Source organism: Merops nubicus, unplaced genomic scaffold, assembly GCF_000691845.1.
Source record: "Merops nubicus isolate BGI_N331 unplaced genomic scaffold, ASM69184v1 scaffold8996, whole genome shotgun sequence".
NCBI lineage: Eukaryota > Metazoa > Chordata > Aves > Coraciiformes > Meropidae > Merops > Merops nubicus.
This window is the reverse complement of record NW_008612883.1, coordinates 34,224-47,342: the sequence shown is the minus strand read 5'-3', so window position 1 is coordinate 47,342 and position 13,119 is coordinate 34,224. Positions and strand designations below refer to the sequence as shown.

Genomic DNA, 13,119 nt, shown 5'->3' with positions numbered 1-13,119 from the left:
TATGTTACCTTTCAGTGAAAGTGAATTAATCCTTTAATTACAAGATGAAGTTTGTCATGCTTGGTAGCTACTGTGTGTAACTGTTCTCAGATTAACACACTTCTGCAGCTCACACTGTAGTAGTTTTTTTTTTTTACTGTTGCATAAAATGGAGTATTTTGAAAATATAACTTCTGATCAAACTCTCTTGCTAGGTGCTTATTTATTATGCTTGAAATACTTGTAAATTGTTGTTTAGATCTGAAGGAGGGTTGGGAATCATGCTGGTACCCATCAGAATGGCTACAAAAGACTCATAAAGCATTGTAGCTGTTGGGAAAGCATTAGTTTACCAAGTGTCTTGTGGTTTTATTGGGGAAATAGAGCAATGTGTTTGTAGGAGGCTGTTTGAAGGGAACTGTTCTCTACTGTTCTCTGGTTTTCAATCCAGCAGTCAATATTTGTTGCAGAGGGTGCTCCTTGCCTGCCAGGAGGGCCCTCAGCTCCATCTGGTGTTCTTTGCTCACCATTCAGCAAGATAAAGTAACTTCCTTTGCTCCTTTTACTTCTGTTACTTCCAGTGGAGGGAAATTACAGTTCCCAAAGGTGAAGGATGTATCCTGCTAATCATGTATTGATGTCATCTTCCAGTTAGCTTTTGCCTCTGGGGTACTTGCCTCCACATCTCCTGCTGCAGTGTTGATCCCTGAAAGAACAGCTAACATCTGCAGCAGGCTTGCAGAACAAAATGCTTCTGGTTCATTGTCATGCCATACTTTTTGTAAAGTGCTGTTATTGACAGAGGATGGTGAACCTTTAGTCCTGCTGCTGTAGCAGCTTGTGAAGTTGTTTCTGCAGGCATGGTGATTGGTTAGAAAGATACTTAATGTGATAGAAAAGAGGGAAGTAAGAAGGGTTATATATTCACAGGTCTGACAGAACCTAGATACATTTCATGGCTTTATTGTCTGAGCATCTAGCTGGAAATAAAAGTCATAGAATGGCACGTTGGATTGGAAGGGACCTTAAAGGTCATCTAGTCCAACCCTCACATCAATGGGTAGGGACATCTATCTACAAGATCAGGTCACTCAAGGCCCAGTCCAACCTGGCCTTGATCACTGCCAGTGAAGCGGCATCTACAAACTCTGGGGAACCTGTGGTTTCTAGAACTGCAAAGCTGCTTTGTAGACAGTAGTTTGTTGTTCAGTATTTACATTCTGCTTCACTTCATTTTGAAAATTATTTTATGCTTTTCATTTTAGATGCATGATTGTCAATATAAAGAACACTGTTGACCTTGCTTAAATCGAGTTGCAAAGTTATTTGAGTCACAAATGTTTATTTGGATCCCTGAAATCTAAATGTTTTATGAAGCTTAATGCAGAATTAAAACCTTACCTGATAATTTCATTTGTATTAATACAAAATAGGCCTAAGTAAGTTCCTGCTTTTCAATTAATCTATTTAGCTGTAAAATCAATTAGTTTACACCGCCTGTTATGGACATAGTGTTCTGAAAAAGTTTATTTAAAACCTAACTACTCTGCAGTAAACTGAAGCATAACTTGATCTAAGATAAAAAATAAATGAAACAAAGCACCTGGTGTTTATTGTGGAATGCTGACATGTGATAGCCCTCTAGAAAGTTACCACACTGTTTTTTGTGAGCATGGGTTTTCTGATGTTTTGTTTTAAAACGTTCTGAGTGCTAATTCCTTGGACGTTGTGCACTGTAAATTAATTTTGAGCACATCTGATTTTTCATGGAACGCAATAGGAATTTCCTGTGGACTTTTCAGCTCAAGTTAGTTTTGAGGACATAAACTCTTCAACTCCTATACTGATATTCCCAGTGATTATAATGAGTTCTGCTTTGTCTGTTGGCACAGAACTTGTTCTTGCTTTTCCATACTTAGGTGGTTACAATTATTGTGTGAAGTAAAACTGAAGCTATTGCTGTATACTTGGCCATCAAAAAGCTTTCTCATATTTATGTTGTCTTGTCTTTTACAGATTTTTTTTTTTGTAGTAGTGGTATCATATCAGTTCATGAAGTGACATAATGTGACATATTTGCTCCCAGTATTGTCTTGTTGAGGTAATTTGGTAGCTCCACTACTGAGAACATTCATTTGGAAATGAAAACCCTCTTTCTATTCTGTTTAAGAAAGGTTTGTGTTTTTTAGAATTAAGAAGTAATAATACGAATTCCGATGTGACTTTCATAAAGACTGGAGAGGGGAGAGATAGAAGTTTGTAAATAATTTTGCTATCTCCAAATTTACTTCAGTGTCATAAGCTTGGTTTTAAAGCCCAACTGCAGGGGCTTTAGAAAGGCGATAGGGCATTATTTTAGAATTGATTATTTGATTTTCATCTTGTTCATCAATGGAAATTCCAGAGAAGTACTTCTTGTGAAAGGACACCATCATGGGAATGGCCTTTAACTTTTTGTTTCTTCTAATTTGAACTGTTCAGCTGTGTGGAGCTGTTCCAGAGAGAATTACGTTGTAGATATAAGCTGTTCATATTTCTTGTCTTGCTGCTCTGCTTTTTTTCCACAAATTCCTGTTGCAAGCTGCTTTTAACTAAAAATCTCTGCAACTTTTCTCCCAAGGTTTACTGGCATCCAAAGCTGTTGTTGCAGATGGTGCTGAAAAAAAGGAAGGCAACAAAGAAGCAGCTCCAGTCCTGGAGCAGGTATGAAATGGTAGAGTTTGATTCTTTTGCAAGGTTCCCACTGGAGTGTGCCATGGAGATGTAGTACCTACAACATTAAAATTTGCCCCTTCAGATATAACAGGGAACTGAAAATTGATCTTATGTTTACATTTCTGGCAGAGCTAGAAGTATGGAATTGTTTCTAAACAGTGTTGACTTGAATTTCAGTAATGAGCTTTTGTGTTAGAAAACTAACAGAAAACAAAGGAAAATGAAGTCTCCGTGCAACAAATGTGAGGAGACCAGTGTCCCAAGGTGTCCGGTTTTCTAGCTGGAATCATGGCCATGACTGGCTTAGGAAAAGGCCCTTACACAAATTTCATTTGTGTTTGAAACAGGGTTTTTGACATCACGTAGAACTTCTTTTAAAAGAAGTTTTTCTATTGTAATAATTTGGTGTTGTAGGCTTGTATGTGTTTTATGAACTGCTCGATGAGCCATACATTTTGCAAGGGTGTGTGTTTTAATAAATACAAAAAAGAAACTTTTAAATAATATTAAGGGTCTGATTTTTACACTTGCATATTTGCAGGGCCGGAAGGCTGCTGGTTTGTCTTTGGTTTGCTCCATTGTGTTCAGGCACTGCTTGGCTCCCGAGTTAGCATTATCCTGCATATTAAAAGGGCTGAATGCCTAAGCATGGTAAAGCAAGCTAAAGATGAACAGTAGTCTTGAATCAGGACATCTTCATTTTCCAATAATTTAAATCAGAGCCTTAATGTAGTTTTAATACAGCTTTTTTGTATTCGTTTTCATTCTTCTTTAACAGCAGCATTTGAGCAAAAAAAGCCTTGCTGCCAGCAATCCTTAAAACGCTTCTGTTCTTAAGCCCAGGCACACTCTGTGAACAGCCCCTGCCCCCAACTTGATTTGGTATTTTGGTTGTACTGGTTCCCGGCAGCGGCTAGAGGATTGCATTGCTGGGGTGGTTCCATTGACGCCGCCGGGGATGCGAGCTGTCAGTGGGAGGTGATTTTCTGTTCCTGGTGCTGTCACTGTAACGGCTGAGCCACCGCGCTGTCAATGCATTGGCCAGTACTTTGCAGAAAGGTTTACAATGTATTGACATGACATCCCATTTCTCAAATTTTTTGCATATTAAAGATGCTATGATTTTTCTTGCTACTGTGTGTGATATTTTCAATGTGCAAAAAACTGTGAAATGGCTTACAGCATGTTGTTTTGGGAAGAATCATTACAATGTAAATCTTGCCATGCAGAATCCCATTATGGTAAATGGGACTTTGTGGTTTACATAGACTGTGTATGCAACAGTATAAACTGCAGTGCATATTTACTAAAAACTTTTTGTTACTTCTTAGACTTAGTAACTCGGCTGTTTCTGTTTTATTGATGAGATAGAAAAAAAAAAAAAAGATGTCTCTGTCATTGTTTACATGCTAATGGTCTGAAAAACCTCATTTTTGGAAATGCCAGTTAAGCTCCTTTAAAGAGGCATCTAAAAACCCAAATTGTCCTATTCCTTCTCTTTTTAACTGAAACCAGAAACCTCGCAAATGATTAAATGATTAACTCCGGGGAGGAAAATGTTTGAGCTTAAAGCTTTTTTCACAAAGTTTCTGCCCAAATTCTAATTAAAATGGCCGAGTTATAAACCTCCTCAGAAGGTTCTCCAATAGCAAAGCTGACATTCCTTAGAGGTTTTGTCTGCTACTGCTATAAAATTGAATGGGTAAAATATCTTGTAGGTTTTTAAATAATGTAATGCAGAACATGGTAGAAGTGTTCAGGCCAGTAGCCGAAAACTGACTTTGTTGATGGAAGTTTATTTATATTTATATATTTTTAGTTTACAGTCGTCTTAAACCCAAATCCTCAGAGGATTAGTTGCAGATACAGTAGCTTATTTAACTGTATTAGGGTATGTCATGTTATATTTCCTTTTGACCGAGACCTGATTAGATGAATCAATTAATTATTAAGGTTTTTAATGTTAATTTGTCCTGTTATGAGGTTAAGCACCTTATCAAAATATTAATTTAATTTTTTTAATCTTGTTTAAATAACTTTGTAATTTGAAAGTAATGGATGCTGTAGTAATGTCTTTCACATCTGTGAAGATGAACAATAAAATTGTTTATTTACAAGTTACGACTCTAATTAATTTCTGGTAATACCTCTTATAACCAGCATAGGTATATTCTACAGTTCATGGAATATTTTATTTAAATGAATAAACTGCACTTAGTACATGTGTAATTGAATTATTCAAGGTAGAACTGATGTTTGCTGAATGGGATGTTTAGCACTGGATCTTTACATGATACTTGGAACAAGCCATTCATGTAGCATTCAGAGGTGCCCTTTGACAAACACAGAATGTGCACTTATGGGGTTTTTTTCCTGCCTTTTTTTTTTCCTTTTCTCCATTGGAACATGAAAAGTTCCAGTGGAAAATCATATTACAATTTATAACAAAATCCAATAATAACCTCAAATCATCAGAGATGTGATGGTTTTTCTTTGGATAAAGTGGTGCTTTACATTCTAGAAATATCTTTCTACTTTGCTAGTTATGGTTTTATTAGATGGTACTATGCTTTGATGTAACTGGGACAAGAAAGGGGACAGGCTTAAGAAATCATATTCAGATATTTCAGTTTGCTGTGATTGGGCAAATGGTAACACATGCACAGTTTATTCAGTAAAGTAGGAAGAACTTCCTTGCAGTTAAAAAATCTCAAATGCTAATGTCTGTCAATGCATGCTGATTGTCTAAAAATAATACTTCAGTATGTGTGTTAAGAAGGATGAAAATTGATGAAATTGGAAAGCTGCATTATACCTTATTTTTTCTTTTTTTAAAAATGTTTTAACTCTTTATCTGCTCATTTTTCCCCAACAGTTAGCAATCTATTTAACCCTGTGGTGCTAGAAGTTGAGATTTCTTCATGTGTTTGCACAAACATATAACGTGGTGAAATCCAGACTCCCAGCACTGAAAAGGGTTGTGTGAGAGTGTATACAGTATTTGGAAACCTTTTATTGTTTTCAGACATTCCTTAAAGGAGCATTATCAAGTTTTTCAGGTTATTTTCTAAGAGTGAAATTGATACTAAAGTTTTCCTGAGGAACTTTTCCCTGACCACAGGAAAAAAAAAAAATGATTGTGAAGGGAAAATCTTGGCAACCCTTTTTATAACTGCAGTCCTCTGAACAGGGATTACTTGCTCATAGCAGTGCAAAAGCCTGTCAGAGTTCAAGGAGTGTCCTTTCCAACTTCAGATATTCCATGATTTTGTGACTGTACACGAGTGTGTGTATTCTAGCTTGTAACAAGTGTTCTCCAAGTTATACTCTTAAGACAGACGGTTCTGATCTGTTGAGGATGAAAGAGACAAACAAAAAAGACCTGGTTAATTTTGAAATAGCAGTAGAGGAAAAATACTTTGTTTTCAGGCTTTTTGCAGGTATTTCAAATAGTAAGAAATGAGTGTTCTGAATACTGAAAATAATTGATAGTGCTCCTTTAAAAAAAGTTTGATGTGATGCATTTTAAGTAGTTTTCATTTGTACTGAAAATGTTGCTTTAAAATGTGTTTTGAATACTAAAGTTGCTTTTAAAAAGATCAAAATAGAATACAAGAACTACAGCGAAGAAACTGAAATAAAAGTATCAATTTTTTATTATTTATTCAGGAGATTTCACCTAAACCACAAAGTCAGAAAAAAAATGAAGCTGATATTAGCAGTTCTGCCAACATTCAGAAACCTGCACTGTTATCCTCAACTTTGTCTTCAGGAAAGGCTCGCAGCAAGAAATGCAAACAAGAATCTGGAGATTCTTCTGGCTGTATAAAGCCCCCTAAATCACCACTTTCCCCAGAATTAATACAAGTCGAGGATTTGACGCTGGTCTCTCAGCTTCCTTCTTCTGTGATAAATAAAACTAGTGAGCACAGACATTTTAAAAAAAATACTGGAATTACTTATATAAGAGATATACAAAAATTTTTCTTTTGGTTGTAAATGGCTATTGCTTTTAAAAATTAATCTGCTTTAAATAAAATGTCCAAGTGGGAGAATTAGGGGTAGCTCAGTATTTTAAAAGTCAAATAATTTAGTAAGGCTTATGAATTACTCTACCAGAAATAATACATTTAAATAGTAAGTTTCTATTTATAGAGTCGTGGCTTTTAATGGTTGGCTTTCCCTCCAGCTTAAATTAAATCTCCACTTTAGTATTAACAGTGATACAGGGAAAAAAAGATCAAACCTCTCTTCTGAAGGGGCCTGATTCATTAAAAAGAAAAGACGTACACCTTGGTTGTGGACCTTTCCTTCTCTGAGAAATTCCGCCTTCAGCAGGCCCATGTCCTGTCCCTGCTGGCCGGGGCATTCTCCACCTTAGGTGGTATTTCCTTCAAACATGGTGTGGAAGAGAAGAAGGGTTCAAGATCCGCGGTGGGGAAATATAAAAAAATTGGATTGATGTCTCAAAAAAATGCCATAGATGTTCAGATTCTTAACGTGTAACTGATTTGCAAAGTATCAAAGTAATGATTATCAGAAGAACAGGGAAGGGTTTATGCAGCATCCCTGAGCAGGCTATTTTTTGTGAATGTTCAATATTTCTGTAGGTTTGTTTTTTTTTTTAATATTACATGAGGCTTTTAGTGTTGCTTAGGGTCAGTTGCTTTGTTGCCTGAAGAACACTTAACAATCAGGCCAAGAGTTAAAATAAATGTGGGTTCCAGTAAATGAAAAGCTACATTTGTGTTTCACATTTAGAATAGTGATTGAGGATGGAAGACTAAAACTGCATCGTCTGTTCCCCTTAGCCTTGGTTTGATAGTTTCCCTTAGGAGATCAGTTTCTTTTTAAAGTTTTTTCACTGATCACCTTAAATGATTTGGAGATGGAGGGGTGCAAATTCAGCCATCTTTATGTATTCAGGACACATGGGTATAAATTGTGTTCTGTCCCAACAAGTAGTAGTGATCCCAATAGTAATGGTCTCATTGTAATATGCCTTCCCTCCCCACCCCTAAAATAATGGTAAGTAGCTTTCCTTGAGCATGCTTGTATTTTGGGTCAAGTTAGACGTCTCTGTAGCAATATTTTTTAAACTAGCTAATTTTAAAAAATGTTGCTTAATAGCTTAGGTTTTGTTAGTGCTGTCTTGTAATCTTTGGTTTCTGAATCTTCAGCACCTCAAATGGAAATTTAATTTTGCTGTGTCTTTATTTTTAAATCTGTCTTTGACTCTAAAAACTGCATAAGGAGACATATTACAGTCTAATAATGACTTAAATGTTTTTCTAAGGCAAAGCTTGTGAAACTGGGCAAAATTGGAGAGGTATTAGGGGAGTGTGGGTTTTCTGTTTTTAATGAATCAGGCCCATATTAACCTATATCAATCCTCCCCTCATTTTTGTTTTTAAAGTCTGAGATTTTTGAGCCTTCTTACTGTGGCATGCATTGACAGTGTGCATTTGAAATACAGTTGGAGAATTGATATCAGGTTAGCAGAAGATGGGAGATGGGATAGAAAATTAACCAGTGCTTTTGATTATTTTTTTTCCAAGTTGTATGTTACCACTGTCCGTGACTTTTTAGATCTTTAACTGTGATCATTTGTTCTGTTTACTGTTAAAATCTGGTGCCCCCTTCTAAGTAGCATACTCTCATGGGTTATATGGGGGGGTTGCTTATTGTAAGTGCACTGTTTGCTAAAACAGCAGCCTTTATCAGTGGGGAAGCAGATGCCCTAGTGTATAATAAGCTGAAAGCAGAATCGTATCTTGAGCATAACTTGTTTTTTGCTTCTGGTACTCACAGTTTTTAATTACTTTTACCAATTCCACTGTGATTACCAGATTTGCAAATGAGCTATTTAAAGCACTCCCCATCTTTAGATCTCAAATACTGCGGTAAGATTATGGTATATCTCTTTGCTTCATGAACATTGAAAGATCTCTTTTTAGGTCCATCTCAGCCAGTGAGTTCCCCTAGATCCTACAAACATAGCCAACGGAGAAGAAGATCACAGCGTTTAGCCACTTGCTCCTTGCCTGATGATTCTGTAGAAAAAGTTTCTTCTCCCTCTTCAGTTACTGATGGAAAAGTGTTCTCCATCAGTGGTCAAAACCAACAGTCATCAAAACTGGAGGGTAATGTATCTTAATCTAATAAAGAACTGACCAAGAGAAATTGAATCATAAAAATGAGACCTTTCATGGGATATTTTGACTTATTGTAGCTATAGCTTTATGCTCTTCCTATGCTATGTAACTCTGCAATCCAGACTGTTGTTTCTTGGACATATGTATCTTTTTTAACATTACATTTTTTCTTTTGTGTAGTACCTGATGTTACTCATATGTCACTTGAGAAGCGTGGACCGTGTCTCCCTCTTGATTTAAGCCGTAGCTCGGAGGTTTCAGCACCATTATCCACAGAATCCACTTTCCGTAATGAGTATCCCAGTAAAGACAAGGAAGATGTTCAGATGATTACATATCTTTCTTCCAAAGCAGTAACTGATGGAAGAATAGCTACGACAGCGTCAGGTAAAGAGATTCAGCATACAACCACTTAGGTTTATAGTTGTAGAGTAAAAACGTGTATGTATTCAATCACACAGAAAGAGGGGATACTATTTTTTTTCTTCTTCCTGCACACTCACAAACCTGCCACTCTTTCTGAGGTCCCTCCATCTGCATAGTCTGTCTTCCACTGGCTTTGAGCTGCATTAGCATTTTTTTCCTAATACACTTGAAGAAGGATCTGAGAACATGGAACGTAACAAGCAGTATTTCTTTCAAAAATATTCTATATTGAAACTTGTAAAAATCATTGTTGTTTACTAACATACTAATATATACTAAATCTAAATGTACTCACTGATCTTATGGCTTCAGCTTTAAAACTTGAGACAATCTGCATTCTTCTTACCTTTGGTTCTGTTTGCAGTGGAAATTTTGTCCTTTGCTTGCTACAGCTGTTACTTGACAATACTTCTGAAAAATCCTCTAAAACTTACATGGGCTTGGTTCACCGTCACAGAGTTAGCATAGAGCCCAACACTGGAGCTCTGTGCTGCCTCTCACTTTGTAATAGGTTGCTACTATTGGCTACTGTGGTTTGAGTCACTTGGATAGAGGCATGGAGATTTGGGGAAGGATTTACGTAGTTATTTGCAGACCCTAAAAGTGGCATGTTTTTATCCAGTATGTTAGGTGTCCATATAGCTTTTTTCATGAATAAGGCTTATATGTGGGTCAGTATCATACCATTTTTAACTGACTTCCAAGAAGGCATTCTCTCAAGCCTTTTTTGTTTTTTTTTTCTAGCTGCAGTGTTCAGTAGGTCAGTGAAGCATTTTGTTTAGTATGCACAGCCCCTTCTTGGATGTCTGCCCACACATACTCTCACCAACAGTGAAAGGCAATTGCTTCATCAAGTTGTAGCACAGCCATTTAACCTGATGTAGCAAAAGCTGGGTAGGATTCTTGGATCAATAATGTGTAGGTTAAAATAGATGACTGTAATTATCCTTTCTTGCTCAGAAAAAGAAATCTATTAATATCTTAAACTAATTTGTCAAAATAAGGGCTATGGGAATTTTTAATGAGCTGCCACTTAAAGCTTTAAAAATATACCTAATTTCTTGAGTGAAATCATATGACAGTCTTCATTTCACTTTGATACATGGCATAGAGGTAGAATCACAAATTCCTGGGAAAACTGCTTCTGTAAGAGTCCTTTTATCTCACATCTTCTGCCACTAAGAAAAGTGCTTTTGGGAGTTGTCTATTTGCCCACTCATTGAACAAGATCATAAAAGAAACCAACAGCTTCCAACGACCATCTGTTTCTTTTTTGTTAGACCTCATTTCAGTTACTGGGAATTTAACTTCTGTCTTTTCTGATGTATTTTCTGGGTCATTTAGTGTGTAGTTGGTAATGCTGGCGGGTATTTTTGTTGCCCACTCCTGCCATGGGACTGGTTTGGAGTCTGAGTGACCTGGTTCTAAACCCAGCGTCCACGAGTACCCTTGTGACAGTTTATTTGTTGAGTTTGGTCTTGGCCACAGCTGAGTCTAACTACAAGAATGTTTCACTTACAGCCACCTTTATGACTCAAAGATGCTTGAGGTGTCCACACACTTTGTGTCATGGGAAACCATTCCCTGTCAGAATTATCTGGTGTTACTGTGAGAAATAAATCCCAGAATGGGAAGATGGAAGCACTTGCAACCAATGCTGGAAGACACAGTTCATATCCTATTTAAAGCTTAATGGAGCTGTTCTGGAACTACATAATTTTAAGTTTTATATCCTCTCAAGGAGCTGATTTGCCAGCTACTTTTTTGTCTTCTGTGGTTTTGCCTTCTAGACAGACCTGTATTTTGTTCCTAATCTTCATGTGTTAGTTTTTTCCTCCATGCAATAGAACCATCTTGAGCTTTTATAGTGACGTTTTGTCCAAATGTTACGTGTTTTCAGAAGTATGCAGCCCAGAATCCATTTGAGCAGCATAAGCTTTGTGGGCTAAAAGGCTGATCTAAACAATTTGGTATCTTTAAGTCTGAGATATCATAGAAGGTTTTGGAGATAGTTGCCTCTGTCAGTAGTATCGCTGGGACTCCGTAACTGAAATTCCTTTGTCTTCTGGGTTCACCTCAGACTTTTAACTAACTCTGATGAAACTCGTTTGTCTCCTATCCTTCTCATATTCTTAGAAAAAAAATGTAGCTTTTAAGTTCAGATTTGAAACCTCTGGAGTTAATGTAAACAGCTGAATAGCTTTTATTGTGTTCTCTGCTTTAGAAGGCATCTTTTTACTTTCGAAACAGCACAGGTTCCCAAATCATGCTACTTAATCACATGTAATTATACCAAATTCTTTTATGCTTCAGCAGAATCAGTAGAATCCATACTGTTCATCACTACATTTCCTTTTCTGATGAACCTGTTTAAACAGTGGCAAGCTAATATATAAGGGAGAAGTGCCCAAAGCTTTCTTTTCTTATTTCTATCAGTGTTTGAAATTGAGAAGTTCCTTTGCATTATGCAGGAACATCTGCCCGCCCAAGTATAATTTCATATATTGCATTGTTTAGTGTTTGCACTGACTCTATAGATTGCAGTTTGAGAGCCCTGGTATAAAATCCAGACTATTCTGTAATTATCTGCTTTTTTAATCTGAAAGAACTATGTTAAATCTATGTCCTTTTATGATATTTCTGCTGTTTAGATTTTATTGGCTTACTCTGGGTAGATCTGGTGTTCCAAATTTTGAAAACATTCTGGTATTTGCTAAGTGTGCTTAAGTTGAACCTGCTGCCTTCATAATCATTGAAGTTGATAATTGTAGATAGTTTCAGGAATTATGGAGGGATTATTTAGAGTAAAACAGTCTAATAGGATTGCTAACCCTCTGTAAAAGAGCTGTACTGGTTTAGGCCCAGAGGTGCAATTTGTGGCTTTGGAAGTTTAGACTTCAGATGGGGGCTATCAGTTGTGTCAATTGAAAAAAATAATTTTATGTTGTTGAAAATGATGCATTTTAATGACTTCCTTATTAAAAAAAATACTAACTTGGTGTTTTTCAGAGGGGAGGGATGAGGTGTGCTGAAGTGCAGAAGCCTAAATGGTAACTCCTAGTATTAACACGTAGATTCCTCCTTAAATGGTAACTCATCGTATTAATGTGTAGATTTTCCTCAGAATCATTATTCAGAGTGAACAGCATGTAATACTTGGTAAAGGCAGCAGAAAAGCCTGTGATCAATTCCTTCAGCCCACAGGCTGCATGGAAGCACTCTGCACTTTGGTAGACACTGGTACAGTGCTAGTTAATTGTTGAACTCAGAGAGGTACTGCTTTGCCTAAACGGGTGCGTGGACATACTTGTGATCATCTGATCCTGCACACGTAGCCAAGAATCCTTGCTTTTATTTGACAAACTGCTTAAAATGGAGATAACTGTCCTTTTTGTCGTGTAGCCTTTCGTTGACTCCAAATTCACAGTCTGAATGCATGCAAAATGCTGTAGGTTTCCAGTTCTGACTACATGAAGTTCAGATCTTTCTGTAGTTATAAGTTTCTTTAAATTTGTGATGATTTTTATTGGGTTTTAAGTACACAATTTGTATCAAACTTATGTATTGAGTGAACATAACTTCACCAAGCAATTTGGGTTTTAAAATTTAGGTAAAAGGAAAATATTACATTTACTAATAAAACAGAATTACTAGTAACACAACAGTATAACAGTAGTACTGGTAACACAATATAATCTCTAGCTCTTATACCTTAGTCTGGATGATTTTACCAGTAGGGTGAGATTAGGTCAACTATATGGGAGAAATATGCACTTATGCTAAAAGAAAAAACATTATGCACTTTTACATAATTTTATTGTTAAGCTTACTGCAGCAGAAAGAA

The 13,119-nt window shown here is 36.6% G+C and overlaps 1 protein-coding gene across 1 annotated transcript in view; it reads left to right on the top strand.

Annotated features, from left to right (window-relative positions):
- Positions 1 to 2,599: 2,599 nt before the first annotated feature.
- Positions 2,600 to 13,119, top strand: part of PHF20L1 (PHD finger protein 20-like 1) — a gene marked incomplete at its 5' end in the record, with an annotated part of 29,521 nt that continues 19,001 nt past the window's right edge. Inside the window, 4 exons of the mRNA XM_008941691.1 lie at positions 2,600 to 2,682; positions 6,364 to 6,616; positions 8,652 to 8,837; positions 9,030 to 9,236. Of these exons, the coding sequence (XP_008939939.1) occupies positions 2,600 to 2,682; positions 6,364 to 6,616; positions 8,652 to 8,837; positions 9,030 to 9,236 (729 nt within the window). The remainder of the gene's footprint in view (positions 2,683 to 6,363; positions 6,617 to 8,651; positions 8,838 to 9,029; positions 9,237 to 13,119) is intronic.